General features: G+C 39.7%; 1 protein-coding gene across 1 annotated transcript; it reads left to right on the top strand.

Annotated features, from left to right (window-relative positions):
- The first annotated feature begins 418 nt into the window (after positions 1-418).
- Positions 419-15,241, top strand: LOC128870176 (uncharacterized). The gene is made up of 2 exons (XM_054112771.1): positions 419-1,259; positions 15,099-15,241. Exons 1-2 carry the CDS (start codon positions 419-421, stop codon positions 15,239-15,241), a joined length of 984 nt encoding a protein of 327 aa, XP_053968746.1.
- The last annotated feature ends 945 nt before the right edge of the window (positions 15,242-16,186 follow it).

Here is a 16,186-nt window from a genome sequence, read left to right on the forward strand (position 1 = left end):
TATATAATAAAAAAAATAATAATAATAACATTAAAACACCCTTGGGGGAACCTGTTATCCCTATAGGGCGCGTCCCCAGGTGGTGGATAGGGGAACGCCTCCCAGATATGGAAGGTAGGAGAGTAGGTCTCCCGCGAACCACACACGTCGAAGACGTAAACTTCGTTAAAAAACTCCCTCAACCCAAGGTGTAACGCGACCCGTGCCTATTGGGTGGGTTTGGCAACCGGGGGATAAAACTAGGCTGTCTTTTAACGGAGCCCTCCTGACGCCAGGCCGGCTCAGGTTGTAACGGTGGCCTTACCATGGTATGGGGCGCTGCCATGGCGGACTGTCTATTTCCCCTAAATCCTCATTTGTCACCGCACATGGCGACATGTGCAGCCTTCTGGAAGGGCAGGTGACCGTACGAAACAGAATGAACGAACAACAAAAACAAAAAATTTCGGATAAGGCTATAAAGAAGACGGACAAACGGACGGACACAGACCCAAAACGAACAGATAAACGGACGCACCCATTGACACAACAGACGGACAAGTGGACAACTCGGACCGACACCAACGAACTGAGGAAGTTGGGAACTTCCTCAGAGGACGAACTCTTGGCCTCCAGCCAAGAGACGGTTGATGGCAAAGCTGTGGGCCACAGCACGCCATCAACATCTAATCAACCATCCACATCCGCTGATGCCAAGGGGCAAAAGCGCCAAAACGTTAAAAAAGGCCCTTCCAGGTATAAGCTTTACCAGAGGTCTCTGACTATTCTCGGAAGAATAAATAAAAATGAGGCTGAAGGTAAAACTCATCCCAAGGACGCGGCCGATAAAGCAAGGTGCCAAAAGGTGGTCGATGAGTACCTGGCGTTCCAGGCCACCCAGAAGGCAGAAGCCGTAAAACGCAATCGTTCGCAGGACGAAAGCGACAAACCAACGAAGAAGCACAAAGTGTCGGTTCACACTGCTTCAATACCAAAACCAACCAAACGCTCATTTAATGAGGTGGCACGGGATCACCTGCAAATAGCGTTGGTTGATGAAATAACAAACCGCGGTAAACCTGCATCGGATAAGTGGTCCAAAATCGAGGCACGGCTGTCCCGCATTGTCGTCGATCACGTCATGGCAAACCCGGAGGGTCATGTGCCAGGATTTGATTCAATGGAGGTGGTCCGCGGATACAGGGTGATCAAGTGCGATGATCAACTCTCCCTTAACTTCCTGCAAACAGTTGTGGGCAAGATCCAGAGCGACTGGGAAGGTTTGAGGCTCAAACTAATCCCGGCCAGCGAAATCCCTCGACGGCCGAGGGCTCGCATCTGGATCCCGAACATGGAATTCGAAGCTAAGCAACTTATTCCATACTTGCAGGCACACAACGGCACTGTTCCGATGGATGACTGGAGCATCACCAAAGCGGAGGCTCCGCAAAAGAGCAGTGTGTCCTTCCTTCTCCAAATATCGGAGGAGAGTATCGAGCCACTGGGAAAAGTGGACAATAAACTTCGGTTCGGCGTCAGGAAAACGCAACTGAAGATATTCCGATCTGCAAATCCGGAGGATGAACAGGACGAGGTTGACGGCGCCAACGAGTTGCTCACAGGCATGCAACTTGACGACGCCGCGTCTACCAAAAACGATGGCGCTAATGAGCAGCACCCGGGAGTGCAGCTTAGCGACGCCGTCAAATTGTAAAGCGACCAGCAGCATGGGTCTCAAGGCTGTCCAAATAAACCTGCAGCACTCGCGGACTGCAACGGACAACCTAACCGTTCTCCTGTCGGAGGAGGATGTCGACATCGCTTTAATCCAGGAGCCCTGGGTGCGGAGCACCGAGGTGAAGGGGTTCACTGGGAACAACCACAACCTTTTCTACAAACGGACTGAAGGTAACCCTAGATCTTGTATTGTAGCTAAGAAACATTTGAACATATTTTTAATCCCATCATATTGTTCACAGGATGTGACGGCTGTGGAGGTAGAAGCCGCTGACGGTGTCGGCATCATACTGGCTTCCATCTACATGGCACATGATCGGCCAGCACCACCCGAGGAGGCTCGTCGGCTGGTGTGTGAAGCCAGAAACAAGAACCTGCTGCTCGGATGCGATGCCAACGCGAGGCATGCGTTGTGGGGAAGTTCCGAGACAAACGACCGAGGTGAGTCTTTATATAATTTTATTATTAATACTAACTTATCGGAATGTAACAGGGGTAACACTCCCACTTTCACCTTTCCTAGTACGGAGTACTTCAGAGGATGGGAGGAAGTGATTGATGTTACTCTACTCTCTGAAAATAGTTTAGTAAGGGTAGATAATTGGAGGGTATCCAATAAAAGGTCCTTTTCTGATCATAGTTGGATCCTCTACGATTTGGATCTTAAGGTAGATCCATTCCTACCGTATCGAAATCCTTTAAGAACCAACTGGAGGAGGTTCAAAAATGCAGTAAACAAGAGGATAGGAGGGACTCCTATCCTTCAAATCACTCTCACGGAAAGCCTTGAGAGCAGGGTCACAACACTGGAAAAGGCACTTAGTAGGGCCTACAAAACGTCCTGCCCCATAAAATTTAGCAAAAAAACTCACCCTCCTTGGTGGAGCAGTGAGCTCTTAAAACTAAGGGAAAAATCTAGATCAACGTTTAACCTCAGCTACTCGACGGGAAATTGGGAATTGTATAGAGAAAGTCGGAGACAGTACAAGAAGGCAATCAGGGCCACCAAAAAAGAGAGCTGGAGGGAATTTTGTTCGTCAATCGAATCCACTAGGGATTCTGCTAGGCTTAGCCGGGTTCTTTCCAAAGACGACTCTATGGCTTCTTGGGTCAAAAAACCTGATGGAACTTGGACTGCTACAGCAGAAGAATCGCTAGAGCTTCTGCTAAACACGCATTTTCCAGGATGCAGCGCTTACGAAAGTGAGAGGGAAAACATTAGGCGGAGCCAATATAATCCACAGCATCTTGCAAATGAAATCATTACCAAAGAAAAAGTTGCATGGGCAATCAAACCTTTCTCACCCTTTAAATCTCCGGGGCCAGATGGGATCATTCCAAAGATGGTAGAAGAGGACATGAATCAGCGAAAGACTTCAGGCCAATCAGTCTCTCGTCTTTCCTGTTAAAAACTTTTGAAAGACTTTTGGATACGCGCCTCAGAAGCTCTTTGGAGAGCTCTGGTATATCAACTGCACAACACGCATACCTTAAAGGCAAATCTACGGAGACGGCGTTTCACGAGGTTATCGGAACAATGGAGGGCTCTCTAGAGAGCAAACATTATACCATGGCGGCATTCTTGGATATCGAAGGCGCCTTTAACAATGTTAGCACAGATGCCATCCAACGGGCGTTGATAGACCTGGAGGTGGACAGTTGCATTAGTAACTGGGTCATCTCCATGCTAGAAACCAGGATCATCAAAGCTAATATGGGTAATATCAACATAACCAAGAAGGTCCACGGGGGCACTCCACAAGGGGGAGTATTATCTCCACTTCTTTGGCTATGTGTGATCAGCAAAATTTTAACAAAACTTGACGGAGGTGGGGTAAAAGTGGTGGCGTACGCTGATGATGTGGTGTTAATGGTGTCAGGACTGTGTCCAAATACGATCAGTGGGATCATCCAAAGGGCGTTAGGCGAGCTTAACTCTTGGGCCACAGGATGTGGGCTAAGTTTAAACCCGCGTAAAACAGAACTTATGCTTTTTACCACCAGATACAAGGTACCAATTTTTACCCTACCAAATATCAACGGACAAACTCTGTCTTTATCAACCAGTGCAAAGTACTTAGGGGTAATTTTGGACTCCAAACTTAGCTGGAAGTTAAACGTCGAAGAACGGGTAAGGAAAGCAGAAATTGCTTTATATGCCTGCAAACGTATGCTTGGAAGAAGACGGGGTCTCCAACCTAAGCATACATTATGGCTGTATAAGGCGGTTATACGACCCATTTTATCGTATGGTTCGGTAGTTTGGTGGAAAGCTCTAGGGAGAGAGTACAATACCAAACTACTGCAGAATACAAAGATCAGCCTGTGCAATAACGGTCGGTGCAATCAGATCATGTCCTAGAGAGGCTCTCAATGCACTGACACACGTTATTCCAATAGACCTACATATAAAGAAGACGACAACCATGAGTGCATTTAGGTTAAATGAAGCGGGTCGCTGGAAAGGAAAAACTTATGGTCACGCTAGTCTATTATTGCGACAAACTCAGTTAACCTCGGAGAGGACTGACTACATCGTCCCGATGGTAACGTTCAATAGGAAATTTGCCACACTCTTTCCATCTAAAAAAGAATGGAAGAAGGGATTCTCTCTAAACAACTTCGATACCACAGTCTATACAGATGGCAGTAAAATGGATTGTGGTGTTGGAGCTGGTATATATTCTCATAAACTTGGAATTGAAAAATCTGTGCGTCTCCCTAATACCAGCAGCGTCTTCCAAGCGGAAGTACTAGCAATTGGGGAAGCCTGTAGGTTACTAATCGCAGATTTTTCTTTTAAGGGCAATATCGCTATTCTTTCGGATAGCCAAGCCGCAATCCAGGCGCTGGACGCGACTATAACAACCTCTAAAGTGGTGGAGCAAAGTAGGAATAGCCTCACCAACTTGAGTGAAAACCATAGAGGAACCTTGATTTGGGTCCCGGGACACCGGAACATAGAAGGTAACGAAAAAGCTGATGAACTGGCAAGAGGGGGATCTGCCATGAATAGCGCTCTTGCAGTACCAGTATTCACTCCACTAGGTGCGGTCAAGAATGCAATTTCCCTAAAATACCTTCGAATTGCAGATTGTAGATGGAGAGACCAGACGAAATGCAAAATCAGCAGAACGTTATGGCCCACCTACAACCTCAAGCAATCGTTGACATTAATAAACATGCAACGACGGGACACCTGCAGACTTACGGCACTCATAACTGGCTTCTGGTCTATCGGAGAACAAGCCGCCAAAATGGGCATCCCTCACAACACATACTGTCATAGTTGTAAACAACCGGAGGAAAAAGAAACAATCTTCCATTTCCTCTGTGAATGCCCTGCTCTATGGAAGGACAGAATGTTAACCCTGGGCAAACCGCTGTTCGAGAGTCTCGAGCAACTGTCTGGCGTAGACGTCAACAACATAATAAGGTTCCTAAACCGCACAGACTGGATATAGTCCTGCTGCAAATAACTGTTAAACAATTTGGTAACGAGGATGTGGCAACAAAATGGTGCGGAAGCGCTAGTTGGATTCTGGATGAATCACCACTCTAACCAACCAACCAACATTAAAACAACAGGTATTATTAACAAACTTGGTTTTATTTTAAATTCTTCAAGTAAATCAAATTAATAGTAATCAATAAGAAGGCATATGCAAATACGAATACGTGAATTTATATATGTACATATGCGCATATACATACATATATACGCTCACTTAAGTAGGAGCGAGCAAGATGTCGAACGTTGCCGTGCGTTTGCTTTGTCGTTCGTTCCGCGCTTTCGCTTGCAGTTCATTCAAGGTAACGGCAATGAGCAAGGTAACGACAAATGAGCAAGGTAACGACACATTTTTTCGTGCGTGCAGCCGGCTAAATCGAGTTATATGACGTTATCACGTCAAAAAAGTTTGCGCCGGGAATCGAGTCGAGGCGGTGCGTTTATTTCTTCAACTGCTTACTTTTTTACGATTTTGTTACTTTTGAAATGATAAACGGATACATAAAATTTATTACAAATTTTTTTACGATTACATTAAAAAAAAAAATTTAAAAACGAAAAAACAAAATTTGCGCCGAGAATTGATGGCGAGTCACGTGGCGAGGATAAATACGCAGAGCGTTTATTTCAGCGCCTGCGTTGTGAACAAAAGGTTTGTGATGTCTACGTAGATATGTATGCGCGCGACGCGAATAAGTTTTATTAAATTCTAAAAGTAATTCATGAAGTTTTTCATTACATATGTACATTCATAAATGAACGTATACTTTATATGTACATAAATGATGGTATATGACAATATACATAATATGTATGTATGTACATGCCAATAGGAGGTATTTGCATTCAGAAAAAAAGAAGGGTTTAAGATAAATCAACGCTTATTTTATATTGTATGTCAATTTATAGTTTGTATATTCGACAACATTTACATACATATGTATGTATGTACATTTGTATATGACAAACAATAATGCACAAGCGCAAGAACATCATCTTCCTTCCATACATATGTACATATGCATGTATGCCCAATAACCTTGACTTATGTATGTACACATGTCACAGCACATCACATTCTTACAAGAAATCAAATACTCATACGCCCTAGTGAACGAGTTTCTTCCTAACATGTGCAAAAACAATTCTTCTCTATGTATGTATATTTGGGTATCCCAGGCTACAAGGGGGAATTTTTTTTTTCGGATTTTCAATACGCATACCCTTTATTTTTTTCCATTTGACTCTAAAAACTTAAATATAAAATATTATTGAGATCGGATGTCATTAACCCGTGCCGACTTGATGTCAAACTTTAAGTTTAAAAGTTAGTATGAAAGCTATAGGCTCACAATAGAGAAAAGTTTAATTGAATTTTTAGATTAATTAAATAATATAGATAAAAATAAAACACATATTTCGTATTTATTTTCTTCTTATTATAAAAGGACGTCAATCATCGAATTTTCTTTTCAAAGTTTGCTTTTTACAGTCGGGATATACCTGTCTGTGTTCTTGCATTAACTTAACCGCTCTTTCTGCCGTATCATTAACTGCTTTCAGACCTAGCAGCTTCTTTTTAGCCTGTAGAAAGGAATTATCATTTGACCACGAAGAGGGGCACTTGTTCAGAAAACTGTCGGCAATCTGGAGTCGATTAAACAAAAACTTGCTTTTGACAGAGACGAAGTCATCAATGCTTCTCTCTGAAATTAAAACAGATAGATCAGTTATCAATTATAGCTATTAGCAAACTTAGTCATAGAACAAAATCAAAGCTTAATTAACGTACCAAAAAGTGGGCCACAGAGGTCTTCTTTGGATGCAATGTAACGTTTATTGTGGGCTGTTGGGTTTTCTCTAGTTAAGTTAGCAATCATTTTTACTTTAGTTTCTAGATCGATATCATCATCAAATAAAGCCAGAATAGATACTTCATCTGTCAAATACCACAAATGCTGGCAAAACTTCTGCAAAGCTGCTTTTGAAATGCTTTTGTCTATTGTTTCGTAATTTTTCATGGCCTTCAAAAAACACAAATCCTGATACGGCGCCTTTACTGCTAAAATGCATTGGAGCCAGGGTTTTACGTAGGATGTCACGATGAACAGACATACGTCCAACAGAGCTGCCTTAACCTTGTCTGAAAATCTGAATTGAGAGCTAAGTAACGATATTTTTAATGAATAAATGGTTCTCGTCATCCATCGAGCCTGGTGAATAGCACCTGGAGGCCGAATCTTATATTTCTTCTCTGAATCTCCGCCAAGAAATATAATTGAAAGCTCAATTAATTCGCGATAGTCATTTCTAACGATTTCTTTGGTTAATTCAATTTTGTAGAATTCTAGCAGCTTGTCAATTTCCGAAACATTAAAACAAGATAGCTTTTCTGTACAGCTTTGTTTTTTCTCGGAATCGATATTTTTCCAGTTTTCTCGGAATTTCTTGAATAATGGGATGTCTGGGCTTGTAGTTACTTGACTGATTTTCGCTTCAAACACGCCTTTAAGTACTAATTCGTAAACGTGACGACGGCAAGCAAAAATAAGCACTTCTCTACCCAGTTTTTGTTCGAGAAGCACACATGCTCCATTTATGCGGCCTGTGTTAGAAGCAGTAGTATCACAACAGAGAATCTGCGCTTTGTCTTCAAGGTTCCAGTTCGTAATAGCATCCCAAACTGCGTCTGCCTGTTCCCTTCCTGTCGAGCTATCCAATTTAGGAACAGCAATAATTTGTTCTTTATTATCGTACGTAATAACTACCGGTAGGCGTTCTTCTTTACTTTTACGTGAATCTACAGCTGGCAACAGTTTTCCGCCTCAGTGGACAGTTACCGTGTCCGGGACCTTGTTTTGAAAATCAATTTTTATAGCTTCAGCCCGTTCTTTTCGCATTTCCGTACGAACTCTATGGATAGAGGACTTGCTTATAGGGAATTCATCCGTATTGTGCCCCAGAGCCTCAATAGTAGCTTCAATTATAAAGACAGAATCCCTCACACTTAACTGACACCTGTCTAATGCGGCAACTAACTTGGGAGTTATGATATTCTTCCGCATAGAAGTTTTATCGGGCTGAGAGGAGGCTTCTCTTGCGCTGGGCCTATTTTCTTCTAATTCTATTATTTCAGGATCAGATGATGACTTTTCTAGTGGTGGTTCGCAAGTTGATGTTGATGGTGCTAAGGATGAAAAATTTTTAGCACGTCGCTTTTCCTCCTCGATGATTGTAAGGCGCGTCCTTTCCTCTTTTTTTGTTAGTTTTTTGTCCACTCCGGCTAAGTGACCGGGCCGACCTGGTTTTCTTTGGCGCTGCAAGAAGATCTTATCTTCATTTATTTTAATCGATTGAAGAGCATTGTGCGATGTCAAACAAATTGTTTAAGTTTGAAACAAACTCCTGTCGACGCTGTTCAAACACTTCTTGAGTTTTTTTCGCATTTTTTTGCAATTCTCTCCAAACTTGGTATAAGTTAACTAGTTTCTTAACACAGTTAGATATTGATCTGGTCGGTATACGTGCCTTTTCCCAACAAATAATACACTCACGAATTGTGAGATTTGCACTTTCATTGACACTTAAGTTCACTTCACGAATATTACAGGACAAAACGGCCAGTACTTGCCCGTTAGAGGGAAGTTTAGAACCGGTAATTTGATGTTTTACGTCCCCTATTAAAAATATCTCCTTTTTGGAACTTCGTAACTCCACTGACATGTTGACTACACGAAAAACCCGCGATTACTAATAAAACAAACAAGTAATTACACGCAATCAATCCGACAGTTCGCGCGCGCCGTACTATACATGTACCGTTAGGTTTCCGCGCAACTCGGCACGGGTTGCCGTGATTCTAAATAGACGAAACTTTATTTTTAGATGTTTTGAGACCATTCAAACAAAATCAGAGGGTATGCGTTAAAACAAAAACACTTTAATTTTTTTGGGACACCCTAATGTATATATACCCACATTATGTCATAGCATATATACATACATATATACCTACTTGCCTTCTAAACTTCCTACAAAATAATTGTATTCATATATTACTACATCCATGCACGTTCATTCATATTATATACGCGCGAGCACAGCGCTCACTTCTTCCTTCCGTGTATTTTTTTTCCACCGCCAGTGGATATTCCTAATACTGTACTTACAGAAACATCATAGTTTCATAGGCGCAAACGCAGCAGCAAGCGCAACGCGATGACCGTTTTGCCAACACGCATTCCAAAATGTTTTAGAACACAACAAAAACAGCGCCACACATGCGTATGTCGTCCAAGGTCAAAATCTAGGCCTAGTGACTACAAAAACAAAATACATTCGTATACGCAGTCGCAGCGGCCATGATTCTTTTAGTGGCGACGGCGCTGATCAATTTAGAATATTATATGGTACAAAAACAAAAAAAAAGTACTTTGATTCATAAAACGAGCCGCCCATATGCCAATTTTCGCGACCATACGAAAATAGTCAATATTGGAATATTTCGCCTGGAATTATTTGCCAATATTTGATAAATCTTGAATTTTTGTCATGTCGAGTGGCCGCGGCTCCGTATGTATGTATGCACCCTTATATGTATGTAAATATGTCTTCTAACTGTTTGACAGTCGCGAGTTAATGCGACTTAGATTCCTTGAACAATTCCAGCGAATCACACATTTCTATCCGCAAAACCGCATATATGTACCCTATGATCAAAAAGTACCGGGAATGTTTAAATTAAACAAAACAGAGTTAAATTTAAACCAAATTTATATTATCTCCTTCAAAATATGACCCGCCTGAAGCAACACACATGTGCCAACGTTTAACCCTGTCTTCCAAACACCCCCGGCAGGCCGACATGGCTCCTTCGTCGTATTCTCTGTGATCAGTGCGATGGCGCGTTACCATCATGCAAAATCCAAGAATTGTTTGCTCACATTTCCGGCCGTTTGCAACATACAGCATCTCTCAAAGGCTTCAAAACGGATAAATAATATTTTTTATTGACTGTCTGGACTGATGGAAGTTACTCATGGTGGACTATGCCTTGTCAATCGAAGAAAACAGTCAACATCACCTTCCCGGTTTTTTTTGCTCATAGGGTATACATATGCCATCTTTTCACTGACGGACAAGAAGACGGTCGCAGTTGTTGTTTTTTATATGCATACATTTTGCGTTCGATGAAGGCTTGTATATATTTATATATATTTATATACATATGCGTGTATGCGCGTTTGCTTTCTGGATGCATCCATGGATATTAGAACATTTTCTCATCAATATGTGTATGTAAGTAGTTCAGATTTGACTAAAGAGATTAAATATAGGAATGCATATTCATATGATTGCCTTTATGGCTGTTACATATAATACATATAAATCAATTCAGAAGAAGTATGAATAATGTTATATAGAGAATAAATTTCTAAATAACAGGTATTAGAAAAACCTGAATACACTATTTTAAATCAATTCTAATTAAACCAAATACAAAAAATTAAATAAAAATATCGAATAAAGAAAAATACCTAAGGGACTTGAACCTGAGTCAAATATGGGACGATGTGCAGCATACACGATACGTCTTTCACAATTGCGCTAAACTATAAGTAGGCCGACTTCCTAAACTCAAGTTTGCAATGCATAACTCTAAAAAATGTGTATGTAATGCAAAGCAGATTTTAATTGCAACCATGCTTTACATAAAATAGCTTTGCATGAAAACGGCGTTTAGGAACATAAAACATGTGTCAAAAGTAGATAATAAAACAAAGAATTTAATTATGCGTGAAAATGGAATCGACAAGGAATACTTTATTTGTTTTATTGGCAAGTGCTGAAGAACTAATGCATAAGACTAATACATCAAATATTGATTTAATAAGACAACTTATTAAAAAGAAAAAAACAAGCGGTATAATTTTTAAGGATACTGAAGGCATCGGAAAGAAAGGTGATAAAAAATACAAAATTTTGCGAATCTGTTCCACTAATGGATGAGGACACATTTTATTCCCATTTTCGAATGCAAAAAAACACCTTCAAGGTGAGTAAAAATGAATTTGAAGTACAATATATAATAGGTCGCCAAAATTTTAGAGGTTGATAATAATGTTAAAACCAATGTGGACCGAATCATCAGCGGGTCGTCCTGCAGTTTCCCTAGAAAAAGCATTGCACCTGACAATTTGGAAGCTTGCGATTAACACATCATTTCGACAATTTAGTGACAGATTTAATGTAGGAATGGGCGCTACGTATAGAACTTTTATTAAATCGCTCAAACTTATATGTCGCTTAAAATCGACCTTAATAAAATTTCCAAGTACTACTGCAGCTGAACAAAAGATCGCGGATGGTTTTTCACAAAGTCGTTACAACATATTTCCTTTTGTGTTAGGTTGTATCGATGGGACACACATCCCTATATCACAGCCAAACACGATGCCATTAGTTTCTATAACAGAAAAGGAATGTTTCCCATCATTGCACAGGTAACTTTGTAGATATACAGATATTTTATCAAACTATACATATATATAAGTACATAATAAACAATTTGTATAGGCCGTTGTTGACAGCGAGATGAAATTTTTGGACGTCTTTGTCGGTTGTCCCGGGCGATGTCATGACGCTTCAGTATGGCAAAGAAGCCCACTTCGAACAGCTATAATTTACGGCGAAATAAGTATTCCCCCAAGTCATCATTTCTTAGGCGCCGCAGCCTATCCACTGGAAACCTGTCTAATGGTTCCGTACCGTGACAATGGCTTTTTAACACCGCAACAGAGTAAGTTCAACACTATTTTAAGCTCCAATAGAGTTTTTGTTGAACAGGCGTTCGGAATATTAAAACAAAAATTTAGAATATTGAAATTTATTGGTGCACAACTCGCCCATGTTCTAAAAACAATGGCAAGAGATGAAGCACAAGAGAAACGAAATGGCTTGGCAGCGTTGTTTTCAGGCTGAAAGGGTAAATTATATTTCTTAAATGAGACAAAATTTGTTAAACACAAAAAAAAAAAAAATTTTATTGACTTCAGGTCTCTGGTAGCTTAGCGCTTATAACAAAAACATTTTATAATTAAAACAGTCTGATTTTTTATTGTGTAAGAGATCATTCACAATTTTTCTCCCTATCGCTTCGAATAAGGCACGAAGTTGTTTCAGTTCAGCAAGTTTTTCTTTTTCGACTTCTAGCTTTTCGTTTTGAAGTTTAAGCAACTTATCCAAAACCTGACCATCCTTTTCCGATTCTTTTTCCAAAAATTCAATCACGTCATTTCTCTTTCTTTTCCTTGATGTTGTGGAGAGAAGAAATCGTTGGGTTTATAGTTATTTCTTCGAAAGAATAATCAGTCATTTCTAATGGCACATTAATGCTGCTACGGCTCCCAAAAACTTCATCTATTTCGTCAAAGTATTCCCAGTTTGATGGAGCTTCACCAGATGTATTGTTTCTTCTTTTGATGCGTTTATAGGTTCCCATGATGTTTAAGAAGCATCTAGTTATATCGTTTCTGGTTATATCGTTTCGGGAAAATAGCTTTCCACATCTTTAATTTCTCGCAATATAGTTTCCCTAATGGTATTTCGTTTCTTTTTTTTGCCGCTAAAATCAGCTTCATGGCGAAGTCTTGTCGTAATTAATAACTTTTTGCGTTCATGTGTCCACTTCTTTTCTCTGTAACATAGATATAAATATACGTTTTCAATTATTTGTAAAGATTCAAACATAAATAAACAAATTAATAGTATATTTATAATAAATAAAGCGACTTGCTCTGCCATTGTAGTTTCTTTGAACACGCTTTGCATACCAAACAAAACTGATGCACGATTTTGACATTTTATGCGCATCTAAATGAGTTGCCAACCGATTAGGAACATGAGGCGTTGCCATAAAATTCACGAATGCATTTAGGAACTATTATATATGAGTTGTAAATATGCATTGCAACTTGTATTTAGGAAATGGGCCTTACTAATGGACTTTTCTAAATCAGTCATTTATTTGATTCGCGGTTTTTATGCACATATTCTGCGTTAGTTGAAAGTTTGTATGCGTAATTATATGCATATGTATGTGTGTATGCGCGTTTGGCTTTCTGGACGGATATTAGAATGATATTTTCTCATCAATATAATTTGGATTTGATAAAAGAGATTAAAGGCATATGTACATAATTTCTGTTTTGATTGATTTATATAAAAGTCAGGTCATATCCAGTATGAACTATTTTATACCGAAAAGAAATTTCCATTTATGAAATACAAAAAAAACAGTATTTTAAAGAAATTTTAATTAAAATAAACTCAAAAATTTAACCAAACTTTCCTGGTTTGAATTGTAAAAAAAAAATGTGCAAGGAAAAACATATGACTTCAGGACTTGAACCTGAATTAAATACGTGCCAAAAAACAAAACGAATAATTCCGCCGACTTTAGCTTCTGCACCACAAATTAACTGCCGCGCGACCTTCTTAATCGCAAATTTATTCGCTTCGCTGTGGGCATGAAATAAGTCGAATCCCTTAGTAGTGTGGCGAAAAATCTTATGAAATCCCTTAGTAGTGTGGTAAACGCAGAAAAAATCTGAATTCCTGTCCTAGCGTGGTAAGTAAATATAGAAACCCTCCACTTGCGTGGTAAATATCTGCAATCCCCCACTAGTGAGGAAAGTTGAATTTGAAAACCCTTTGTATGAATCTACAAATTAGTACTCGAAAAAAGCTCATTTAACATTTGCAGCTTCTCATTGCATTAACATTCTCTGGTTCTATTCTAAGCGCAACATCATTTCTTAGAAATGGCAAATAGACGTACGCATAAGACCTTATCAATCGCGCAAAACCAAGACATAATTTCAGCCATTGATAATGGAACAAAAAAAATTGACGTGGCAAAACAATTTAATATCGCTCCATCAACAATCACGTCAATTTTACATAAAAGAGAGTTTATTCTGCAAACATCATCTCATAGTAAACTGAAACGTCAGAAACATGCTGAACATCCAAATGTGGAAAAATATATTGTAATATGTACTCTTGTGGCTTACGCAATGCCGTGAGAGTAATGTTCCCATTGGCGGAGAACTATTAAAAGAAAAGGCTTTGTTGGCCAAGCAGTGGTTGGCTAGATCGTTTTAAACAACGAAACAATATCTCCTTTAAAAAAATGTGCGGCGAAAGTGCGTTTGTTAATGAAGGCGTTTGTTCTGACTGAAAGGAAAAGTTGAGTGATCTGATTAAAAGCTACGAAGCTAAGGATATATTTAATGCACATGAAACTGGGTTGTTTTATACGTGTTCATCAGGTCGAACTTACTGCTTTAAAAATGAAAAATGTCGTGGGGCAAGCACATGGATGGCTCGGAAAAACTTAAGCGCTTGCTTATTGGGAAATCAGCAAAACCAAGGTGCTTTAAAAACATTTCTTACTTTCCAGTCCATTATCGGCACAACAAGAAGGCCTGGATGACATCAATAATTTTTAACGAATGGCTTCAAATATTAAATTACACTATGCCAGCTAAGAATCGAATGATATTGTTATTTATAGACAACTGTACGGCGCATAGCGTAAATTCTCATCTGAGCCACGTAAAGATTGAGTTTTTGCCACCTAACACCACATCCAAGCTGCAGCCCCTTGACATGGGCATTATAAAAGATTTTAAATCCTTATACCGCTAGAAAATGGTTAACAGCATTGATCAAAAGAAAAAGTTTAGTTGCACAATGTTAACAGCTTCACAAATTGCTTTCAAAGCTTGGAAAAATGTAAGCATTTCGAGCATTCAAAACTGCTGCCGTCCTTGTGGTTTCAATAAAACATTAAACAATGATTATTTAGAAGATAGTCAATTAAGCATAGATTATCTGTGGAAGGCTATATCTGAATACTCTGAAAATGCCGGATCTTTCGAGGAATATGTTAACGTTGACAATGGCATTGCTGTAACTGGTATGGTAACGGATAACGACATTTTGAAATAAGTTTTGCCTGTCAGTAATGAAAGTGACGAGTATGATGACGCCGAAGGAGATGAAACTTTAACAGCCGCACAAGCCATAGCGTTAGTTCATCGATTGAAACATTTTCTTTAAACAAACGATATTCCAGTTAGTGTCTTTGATAGCCTTATTAGTTCGGAAAATGAAATGGAAAAACTTAAAGAAAAAAGTGTCAAACAATTGAAAATAACAGACTTTTTTAAAAACTAATTTTATGTATTTAAAAAACTTTGAGTTTTGTTAATAGGACTATGAATAAGTTCGTGCGGTTTTTTTTCGAAATTTGAAACTTTATTGACGTAAAATGGTTACAATTTTAATATTCAAAATATTGTCCATCGCTTACTACTACTTTTTCCCATCTTTCTGGCAATTCACGGATTCCCTTTGTGAAAAATTCGGTCGGTTTTGCCGCAATCCACGAATCGATCCATTTTTTGACTTCATCGTAATTACGGAAGTGCTGGTCAGCCAGGCCATGTTGCATCGATCGGAAGAGATAGTAATCGGATGGCGCAAGGTCTGGACTATACAGCGGGTGGGGTAGGACATCCCATTTGAGCGTTTCTAAGTATGTTTTGACCACTTGTGCAACATGTGGCCGAGCATTGTCATGTTGCAAAATAACTTTGTCGTGTCTATCGGCGTATTGCGGCCGTTTTTCTCGCAGTGCTCGGCTCAAACGCATCAATTGTCGTCGGTAGACATCCCCCGTAATCGTTTCATTCGGTTTCAGTAGCTCATAATACACAACACCCAGCTGGTCCCACCAGATACACAGCATAACCTTCAGGCCATGAATATTCTGCGCCGACGTCGATGTTGAAGCATGGCCAGGGTATCCATACGTTGCCCGACGTTTTGGATTGTCGTAATGGACCCACTTTTCATCGCCAGTCACAATTCGATGCAAAAAACCCTTTCTTT

The sequence above is a fragment of the Anastrepha ludens genome, chromosome X, assembly GCF_028408465.1.
Source record: "Anastrepha ludens isolate Willacy chromosome X, idAnaLude1.1, whole genome shotgun sequence".
Lineage (NCBI taxonomy): Eukaryota > Metazoa > Arthropoda > Insecta > Diptera > Tephritidae > Anastrepha > Anastrepha ludens.

Bases quoted from the DNA above. Each gene is read 5' to 3' on its own strand.
- LOC128870176 (XM_054112771.1), top strand. From the start codon at position 419: ATGAACGAACAACAAAAACAAAAAATTTCGGATAAGGCTATAAAGAAG. The intron at 1,260-15,098 runs GTTTGAGGCTCA...ATGATTATTTAG, and splicing joins GATCCAGAGCGACTGGGAAG to AAGATAGTCAATTAAGCATA.